Here is an 11,093-nt window from a genome sequence, read left to right as displayed (position 1 = left end):
CCGTAAAAAGTTACATCCTTGCGTCCCAATAAGAATGTACTATTATTCAATAAAATTTTACATTTATCGCCGACAAAATATCAACAATTTTTTATTTATACAAAAAAAAAGAATAATTAATATTAAATCAAAAAGTGATCACCTCCTGTTCCCATGTCGGCGTAATTCTGCTCAACTCGGGGGCACGTCCGGGCAGCTGGCAGCCCCGCCGGCCCCCTCCCCGCGCAGCGCTCCCTCCGCGCCCCCTCCCCGCCGACCCCCGCTTCACTTTCGCACGGTCGCGAACTCGACGCGACACTGCTTTAATTGCAAGCGCTGCAAAACCGGATTTATAGTCTCGATACAGACTCCGCTGTCATGGCACTCACTGTATAAATTAACTAAGTCGAGTGTAAATTTAACTCTGTATTGAGACTGATTGCAAATTCAAGCTTATGGGTTATTTCTTGCTTATATTATGAGCGTGCTGGACTAATTTGCATTCGGTGCATTGGCAGACTAACACTTGCGTTCAGGCTAGTATACTGTGTTAATTAAGTAAATTTGAATTTCATTCAAAAATTACTAAAGACTTCGATTCGTAAAGCGTCTTCACCTTAAGCTTAATATTAAAATACAAATAGAGCGAGCTGGACGACAAAAATAAATATAAATCAGAATCTAATTAGTCTTCTATAAATTATATCTAACACTCTACTTAACATAAAATTGAGGCTTAATAAAAGCTCTACATTCACACCATCTATAAACAACAAGTGTAAACAGCCTGTATCAAGGAAGTACGGTGAGGTGCGCAAGAGTGCAATTATCGTCAAGTGCCTAGAAGAGACATCAACGCGCGCCGTCACCGTGACGCTCTGTGGGTGGCAGTTTATTGTTGTTTTTTATTCTATTATTTGTATAAATAATAACGTTTTTTATATTATTGTTATCGATTAGTAGATAGAGTAGTCTTTCATGTTTACTTATTGTAATTTGATTTGGATGATGATGAAAATATAAATGTTTCTTGCCGTTGTAGGTACCTACATAATAATATATATGTATATGTAATTTATATAGGTCAGTTACACTCTAAATTCTAAATAAGAATCCGTATTTTATATCCTTCAGGATCAAGAACTTCTGGGTAAAACTTCGTCTCTATACAAAAGCTTTAGTGCACGTAGAAAACTTATATAAACTTTATGTACTGTAATGTGGTGCGAACGATAAGTCACACTATAACTAAACTACGAATACTTATAAAGTTTTCACTTGACATTCTTACGTATCCTTTTTTAAAATAAATAAATAATACAAATAAATTTGTGATATAATACCTATGTAAAAACCAATCGAATTACTAGGGAAATGCATCAAATTCTCTTCCAATACAAACAAAAGTTTATAATACAAAAAAAAACTGTCGTTTCATTCAACTTTTACTATTTCCCATTCAAGATATCTTCCTACATCTTAATTATCTCATCAAACCAATAAAACATACGCACAAAATCGCAATAAAAACATAAATTGCTTAACAATTAAAACTTGTAAACAATGCTTTTAATTGTGAACAATTTTCACAAAAAACATCGTAATGATAGCAAAGATCACTCATTGCATACAAGCTTGCGTTCCATTCCTAACCTTATGGCTCTTAAGGACCAAGTGTCTCTAATTGAAAAATCTACACTTCTACATTGTAGGCAAGCCTCTTTTTATATGTCGTCTGTAATTAATGGGCAGTGAAGTACGTGTAAACCTTCGGACACTTTTAAAAGATACTTTGTTGTAAATATTTATGGGTTAATGCAGAGTTTTTATTTATCTTTTGTTTCTCATGAACAATTATTTATATAATGGGCAAATAATAGTCAAACATCTTCAAAATGTTCACAAGAAATATAATGATTGAAGTCTGATTCTGACTACAAAACTAACTAGACTAAAACCTTATAAGAATCAAATAGGAAGACAAGTCTGTCTTCTAGTCACGTAGCTGTCTCGTTAAACGTTGTTCTGCCTTCCTTTTTTCACTTAGGGGTATGAAAAGTAGATGTTGTTGCCCCTTTGAGGGATCGCGTCGAGTTGCCGGTCACCCTGTATAATATCTTATGGTATATTATATCTTATATTAGTGTGTAAGTATATGTATTTTTAGTATCATCTATTTATGTTTAACTTTTTACCTACCTCCGCTGTACTTATTTATTGTTTTTCACACAATCTGTTGGTTGCCTGGAAGAGATTACTTGTTAGTAATAAGGCCGCCTTCTGTGTTGTATGTCCTATCTTAAGTTTTTATTGTACCTACTATTGTTATATTTGCAGCACAATAAAGTGTTTAAAATAAATAAAATATAAATGTTGACCGATTCTCATACCTGGATAGGTATGAGAATCGGGTGATATGCACAGAACATTTCATGCGAATCGGTCCAGCCGTTTTGGAGGAGTATACTAACATTGTGACACGGGAAGTTTATATATTAGAAGATAGTACCAAGTAGAAGTTATGTTCTCGTAAAAACAGCCGCTTTATAATTGGAAACATTGATACTTTATCAGAGTTTATCAGGATCCCGCGTGAAGACAGTTAATTTCAATATAAACTCCGCGAACCGTATTTCAATTTATTAGCGACTTCCTTTAACGGTAATACGAGAACTACCCGCACTAGAGACTAAACTTGCATTTATCTTGAATCAAGATTCGTCGATAATGACTCGTGAGAATTAATTGACAACTAGAATTCACAAATTCATTTGCATATTATATTACGTTCGTACTAATCAATCCACGATATTCGAAACGCTTTATTAAAGTTAATCGTTTTATTTTCTTGCTTTATTTATTTTTAAATCTAGATATAAAGTGCTAAATGCTTGTCACGTTATTATTTTAATCAAGATTAAACTTCATTCTCATTTTATTGTTAATTTGAAACCATTTTTTAAAGATTGAAAAGGATGGTTCGATATTTAAAAATTTTATAATAAATTGCCTTTTTCAAGACTTTACTCCAAACAATATTTACCTAAATGAAATCCTTATTGAAAACAACATTAATTAGTTGGTAAATTTTATTAATTATTATGGCTGATAAGTTGTAAACATACAAGCATTTATAAACACATAACGGTATATTATATTAGGTATGTATGTGAGAGGACACTGACACAAGGAATATGAAATAATAACGTCGATAACATTCTTACTAATAAAATGGTTAAGTGCGAGTCAGACTCGCGATACTAAGGGTTCCGTACATCTGAACGTACAACTGCATCAAAAATTGTCACTCATCCAATTTATAACCGCGCCAACTGTTGCCTAACCTCAAATTTAATTATTTTATGTTAAAGAGAGAACAGAGTAACATCATCTATGAAATTTTCAGATACAACCGAGTGATAGAAGGACGGATAGACAGCGAAGTCTCAGTAATAGCTGGGTCTCGCTCAACCTTTTGATACGGAACCCTAAAAAAGAATACCAAAGGCCCCTAAGAATAAGATAAGAGCATAGACAATATAGAGATGGTATAGAGCTTGATTAACTGATCCTAATATATTACCCAAGTCGGCATCGGGTATATCTTAAAAATAGGATATCATTCGATCCTACAGGCTATCTACTATCTACAGAATACCTACCTTTAAGCCACTGTTTTTCTTTTCTATACTTTTTATAATATAAATTGAATTCTATATGATCAATGTGCCAAAATCAGTTTTTTTTATTAACTTCATCGCACATAGGTTCTTTAGATATAAGGCGATAAATTGATCACTCAGATTCCTTTTGTGCAAAAATTAATTTGATTCAAGGACCATATTTTTGACGATTAGGACGACGCCGAATATATTTCAAAGTATCTAAATTGTAGATACGAACTCACCAAAATTTCTTCAATATTAATCTAAAACCTCTATCAACTTTTAATCACCGTCAGAAGTCAAGAATATATGATCGAAAAACATTCTAATACCGCTGAGAATATGTAAGTAATACCGAAATGGCGTTAAATGTACGAAGGTTGGATACAATACAATATCTACATATATTTTAACACAATCCATCTCGATTAATTCCCTCAGGCTACACAATGTTCAATGCCTAACCTCAAATTATGTACATACGAAATTTCTGTAAATAAAACGAGCGTGACTGTAAATCTGATGTGTTATTTAGTATCAAATCGATAGTAATTAATCATTCAGTTGGAATTCTCGGGATTAAACAAATTAGGTCAATTAATTTAAATAATGCGTGTACTAATTTGATTTTAAATATTATAATATGTTCATTCAATGCTAGGTGAAAAATTTGAAATAGATAAATAAGAAAATTAGGTATGACAATTCGAGGTGCTCGCTTGACTAAAATACATTTGCCTCATACTTACTTATTTGTCTTTATCTTGCAGGTTTTTCTATCTACTTAGCATGAACGTCCTGTCAAAAACCAAGTAATAAATTAATGAACATCTAGTAATTTAAACTCTATAGGTATTACATTCACAGACCGAATATGAATTAGCACAAACATAAACGTAGGTATTTTTTTAATCGCGATCCTTTGAAAGTTGTAAAATATAGAGCCGATTAAATTTACATAAAACTTTACGTTTGTTTTATCAAGTTCAATTCACATATAAAGCTTTAATCTAACCGCGATTCACTTGTTATTATTAGTAATTTCATGTTTCTCGCAACCTTTAAATAAACTTACATGGGTAATATAAACCGTGGATTATATTATGCTCCAACTCATCAGTCAGTGTTGCTATTATTTTTACCTATTTAATTGAAAACTGCATCTTTTTTATTTCTGTATAAAACAAGACATTAAACTTAATAGTTATGTTTCTGTTTATGTCCTAGCAAATTAACTTCAAGGATTTTTAAAACTACGAGGGTACTTCATACAAAAATGTATCAGCCACTTATCAAGTCAATTACAAAATACATCTCATAGAATATTTATACTAGAAAATTCTTTATCTTAAGCCCTAACAAGGTCTAAAGACACAATTAAGACGTATCGGTCAATCTAACTGAATAACGTAATGCGACAAGGTGACGTCAATCACCATTAGGATAAACGGCCCGTGAACAGTAACTAGACATTAGGTACACGTTTCATACGTCAATAATCGTAGTATACATGGCGTATACAGGGTATGCAGTATGCAGTATGCACTATGCAGTGTGGCGACTTGCGACATTTATGTGTCAAGCATTATTACGCCAAACTCGACGCACAAGCACTTACCAAAAATATTGAAAAGTCTTCTTCTTCTTTTTTGTGTATGGCTTTCCCGATCCTAATAGAGACGGATTCTGTCAATGTCCAGTGAGACGTACGTTTTTATGACTATAATTTTTATGAAATAATAGTTAAATAGCTATTACTTCATAAAATCCATGATAAAAATATGATAAAAATCATGTCTCTGATCATCTGTTCAAAACTGGACATTCGCAGAATTCATCAAAAAGAATCTGAGGTCAGCTTATAAGAGTGTATGGACATATTATACCTAGTAGGAGTAACTTTGTTGCTACCGCAAGGGATGTGAAATCATTGTGTAAAGTAAACAAAACTTCACAAAGGGGTTTCCATTTATCCGTTGAGTCGAAATAAGTCCACTGTTGGATAAGTCTCCGGCACAATGAAGAGTTTAGGTCAAGTTACGATATCTATACGTGAAAAGTAAAATTATTATAATACTAGCCTTAAAATCAAGCTAAAGCTTTTCTGTAGTAATGTATTAGTTTATAGATTCCAAGCTTTCATGTAAGTACTTATGAACGTTTGGTACGTGGTAATTAATTTATAAGGATGTCTATTTATTAGATGACGTTGGAAAATTTAATAATATTGTATGGAAATGTCATTTCAATTTCAAAATTTGCTACTTATATTATGGTACTCATAATGTGCTACTCATAAACCTAGTAGAGTCTGAAGAATCTTAACATTTCTTTGAATATTTTTTTAAAAAGTGAGCAGATTATTTAGAGGCCTTAGTTCATAAATGAAAAATCTATTTTTTATATGTACTTATGTATTGATCTTTATAAAATTATAATAAACTATTTAGGTAGGTATTTATTTAAACAGTTATTTCTCTTTTTTGTTTTTATCTAATTTCAAGCAGCCTATTAACGCGTAGACCATTTGTAAAGTACATTCAGAAGTCCCATATCCTGCTAGGGCAAAGGGGGAACACCGTACAACGAGTGTGATCGTTGATTGTCTCAAACAGGAGCGGTGAACTATGCACAGTGCAGCGGGCGGGAAACCGACGCAACAGGTTTGTGTTTTAAATTCGCGATAAAAAATATCTGCAGCGTCGTGTCATTAGCCGCGCGATGTCCTCCGCCCCGCCTGCATTTATTAATCTTATTCGGAGAAATCGGCGCATCACCCCCCTCCCCCCGCCTCGCCTTGATGCCGCTAGTGAGTGCCGATTGATATCGATCTTTTGATGTCAACAATCTTTGGGTTTTTATCGCACTTGATGGTGCGTGTTTATAGATAGCATGAATAGGTAAGTAGTAAATAGGTATGACAAAATAATATATTACTTTATGCGTAAAAAATTGGTGTTGTTTTTAGCATCGAACTTCTAAGCTACATTGTATCCTGGCATTCCCGAAAGATATCTATTAGAAACTAGCGGTCCACCCCGGCTTCGCCCGTGGTACATGTTTACGTTTTCTCTACATAAAAACCATCCTCGTACTTCCAGGAATATAATAAAAAAAGAATTATCGAGATCGGTTCAGCCGTTCTTGAGTTATGCGCTTACCAACACATTTTGCGATTCATTTTTATATATAAAGAAGATAGATAAACATAATACAATTTTACCTTTCATACAAGACCTGCAAATAACCCACCTGAAAAAAATATCCAACTTTTATCCCAGACATCGCAGAATAGATAATCCGGATAGTTTGGGCTGAAGTCCGCTTGAGCAAACATAAATATTACCATTTGCGCTATTTCTCATCTTTAGAATAGAGACTTAACATCAAATACATTTTGCCACATAAAATTTATATCATAATAAAAATCTAGATCTTATCGATAAAGTTATCATATCGATAACACCACAACCCTACGTACTCGTTCACTCAGCATGCGACATTACCTTGAATATGTTACCCACATACAATATAAAAACCAGCACTGACTTCATCGAATTTCACTGTACTTGCCATAAAAAGTATTTTTAATCTGTGATCAAAAATGGAGTTTCGTTTCAGGTTTGCACGGCGTTGATTTTATCTTTAATTGATATCGGGTGCAATTTAAGGTTGATATTCAAATGAAGGCTTCGCAAATTATTCGATCATTGTATAAATACATTCGTTTAGCATTTTACTGGTTTTTATATTTAAACACTGCGTTTATATTATAAACAGAATTGTATCGTTTTATCTTTATAACTAGCTTTCCGCCTGCGGCTTCGCCCGCGTTTTCAAAAAAAAACCCGCATAGTTCCCGTTCCCGTGGGATTTCCGGGATAAAACCTAGCCTATGTCACTCAGAAATGATGTAGCTTTCCAACAGTGAAAGAATTTTTCAAATCTGCCAAGTAGTTTCGGAGCCTATTCAATTCATACAAACAAACATACAAAAAATCAAACCTTTCCTCTTTATAATATTAGTATAGATGAGTCATAGCATAGGCCATAGCTATTTAAATGGTCAATGCCTCACTGGTTAAGGATGTATTATAGATTCTCAGAAGTCAGAACTTAGTTTCGTTGTATAAAATTCGTATTATTGCGTACAGATATTTTTTTGGACAATATAAGTTATTAGTATTCAACATTTGTTCCAAAATAAATAATACATATCTGCGTATATATCTATTTAGAAATGGTTTAAAAATACTTTTTTTTTATAGCATGTAGGTATATAAAAAAAAGAAAAGACAATCACATCTTATACAGCTGTTCTAATGGTAAACAATAGACAAACATGAAACATCTGTGAAATATTTGAAAATTATTATTTACTAGCTTCCGCCCGCGACTCCGTCCGCGCGGATGTCGGTCTTCGCGTGGATGGTTTATTTCTCCATTTTGAGTAACTCTGACAATAACATCTTATAAATATCTATTGGACTCAAATACGGCTAGGCCTATAATAATACCCAACGTGTGTTCGCTGTTCTACAGAACAACGTCTATGGATAAAATTGAAAAATTAAGATTATTGTTATTATTTTTTTTCTTCGTATTTTTTCAGGATAAAAAGTATCCTATTTTACGCCCAGGATTATAAGGTATAATTATACCAAGTTTCATCGAAATCGAACCGTTAGTTTTCACGTGATGTCTTCACATACAGACAGACAGACAGACAGACAGACAAAAATTTTTTTAATCACATACATATTTGGGTTTGGTATCGATCCAGTAACACCCCCTGCTATTTATTTTTTCAATATTTTCAATGTACAGAATTGACCCTTCTACAGATTTATTATATGTATTTATTTATTTATTTGATACGTCGCGTTGCACCTCGCGAGGTGGTGCGCGAGGTCCCGTGCGTGCGCGAGGCGAATAGATACCTAACTACAGAAATTAGTAACAATAACTACAAAGTACAGATGTTTTGAAATTACAGACAGACACTTCAATTTTAATTGTACAACAAATTTTTTTATGGGACCAATTCGACACCATCCCGCATCGAATAAAAAAAGAATCACGTACTTAAATCGGTTAAGAAACCTAGGAGTAATCGGTGTACATACAGACTTTTACTCCTCCTCGTTTTTTTGGAAGTCGGTTAAAAATTAGAAGCAATGTTTTTTATTCAAATATTAATGCATGAAAATAAATAACTACCCTTTGAATTTTCAAGCATCTCCAGCTTCAAATAAAAACCTATTATTTATTAGCGCGAAAGCTATGACATATAAAAAAAAGTTTATATGTATAGGTATGTGAGAGATTATGTGAATGTATGGATCGTAAAAATTGGATGTAGAACGTCTGTTACCCTTTAACCAACAAACAATATTTACAAAATTTACAAATAGTGTAGTAGCACGTAGTAGCGATGGCCTCTCTAGTACGTAGTACATAGTAACTCAATGTGTACATCATACTTGTTTTAGACCGCGGGTCCATCTGCGTGAAACCTCGCAGCCACATAAATATTTTATTCAAATAAATGAAGATGATGAATTTAATTTCATGTGAAAGAATTTATCAGCGCTTGCATATTTAATTTGCAAATCAAATAGTATAATAATTTTAATATGCAATGTCACAATGTATTAATAAGGTATTATTCTACTTGATACATTTCCTAGTGCAGTAAGTGCGTTTTAATCCAGTGGTAGTTGATTCAATTCCCAATGAAGGCTAAGAAAGCCAAGTAACATAAGCCAAATATTTTTTTACTTCAGATGTCAATGGTATTTTCTTTGTTTAATTTTTTTTTTGAGTCAAATGTTTCCACCATTATTTATTATACGTAAGTAAGTAAGTATGTATTACATATTTATGAAAGAAAAAATCAAGTCAAATAATAAAATGTCTCAAATCTAATCAAAACATGGCGATTGTGTAGGTATTATGCCTTAGTTTAGTTGAAAAAAAAAAAATATTTTTTGTAAGCATTTTATTTTCTTTACTTTAGATTTTTCTAAAAATCAGTTTTATACCTTATAAGCTTTTCCCTTTTTCAAGCTACATTAGCTAAAAATAATGGCCAACTCTTGCATTTTATGTCTGGACAATTAAAATCAGAAGGTCCCTTAACATTCGAGCTTTTAATTCTAAGTTACTTCCCTGAGTATGTACTTTAATTTAAGAAACAGCCTTTCATGGAATGAAAATTAAAATGTTATGGCTAATTGTAATTTTTCAGAAATGTATATATTATCAAAAATGAAATTTAAAAATTCATAACTCAATGTCACTAAGGGTTAACAAATTTTGTCATTTGTGAATTTACAAAAAATACAGCAAAATTAGTAGAGCTATTTTAGAGAAGTATCTAGGAGTATGCACAGCACAAATTACTGGACCTTTTTGAGCTGAAGTTTGACATGCAGATAGCCACTATGTTGAAGACATCCGTTAAGGAAGTATTTTGATATATTCTAACCCCAAGGAGAAAATAGTTTATACCTTGAAAATTTGATTTGACAAAAGGGCAGAGCTGCAGGTAACAGCTAGTATTGAATAAAGCAAGTTGCCTGGTGAAAGTATTTTCAACATTTCCCAAGTAGTATTCGATTATATTCATTACAGACTTTGTACCAGTCACAACTTATAATGAAAATAGATATATAAACTAAAACACACATACTTTCTTAAATAATTTATTATTATATTAACTTACATAATAATATTTACATAGATATTAACATGAAGCTTGTTATTTGGCAGGTGCAGGGGCCGTTGGAGCGGCTGCCACCCTTTGTTGAGCTGCTGATAACTGTGGAGTATCCGTAGCTAGAGCCCTCAACTGCTGTTCTGCTGCAGCATTCACCATTTTAGTCACATTTGCCTTCATTTTATTCTTTTCCACTGCCTTAACTTTACTGCGCACTGGCGCGTTATTACGCTTTGTTACTGCTTTTCCTTTCACCTTTTTCACTTTCGCGCCATTTGGCAACTTACTTTTAACTTTCATTTTACCCTGAGCCATTTTTATGGTGTAAATTCGATAGTTTTATTTAATTTTATAAATATAACCTCTGTTCACTGTAAACAAATATCACAACGTGAGCAAAATGTCAAAACAAACTTGAAAGCTGTCATGTGTCAAACATGACATCCGTAAGTCGCGTTCAGAACTTTTAAAAATCATGAGAGTATCATGTTTAGATAATATATTTACAATAATTATTTAAATTAATATTATGTGATATTAAATCATTGAGTGCGGCCAAGAATGCAACTATTATTTCAGAAACTGTTTTAAAATTTCTAATTTCTAGGTCCACAGTATGATACCTAGATAACGAGTAGAAAAATTCAGTATAGTCAAAAGTCCTTAATTTATATTTATTGGTAAATCATTTTAGATGACTTAATATGAATGTTCAGCATTATATGAAT

The 11,093-nt window shown here is 32.6% G+C and overlaps 1 protein-coding gene across 1 annotated transcript; it reads right to left on the bottom strand.

Moving 5' to 3' along the window:
* Positions 1-10,337: 10,337 nt before the first annotated feature.
* On the bottom strand, positions 10,338-10,754 carry LOC149908032 (uncharacterized). Its single transcript, XM_090103460.1, has one exon. The coding sequence runs from the start codon at positions 10,678-10,680 to the stop codon at positions 10,408-10,410; it is 273 nt and encodes a 90-aa protein (XP_089959586.1). The 5' UTR covers positions 10,681-10,754; the 3' UTR covers positions 10,338-10,407.
* Positions 10,755-11,093: the final 339 nt, after the last annotated feature.

Source organism: Colias eurytheme, chromosome 6, assembly GCF_061535395.1.
Source record: "Colias eurytheme isolate Ceu_HAF_F1 chromosome 6, ilColEury1 Martin Lab GWU primary, whole genome shotgun sequence".
Lineage (NCBI taxonomy): Eukaryota > Metazoa > Arthropoda > Insecta > Lepidoptera > Pieridae > Colias > Colias eurytheme.
Note: the sequence above shows the minus strand (reverse complement) of the source record. Positions and strands in the feature narration are given on the sequence as shown.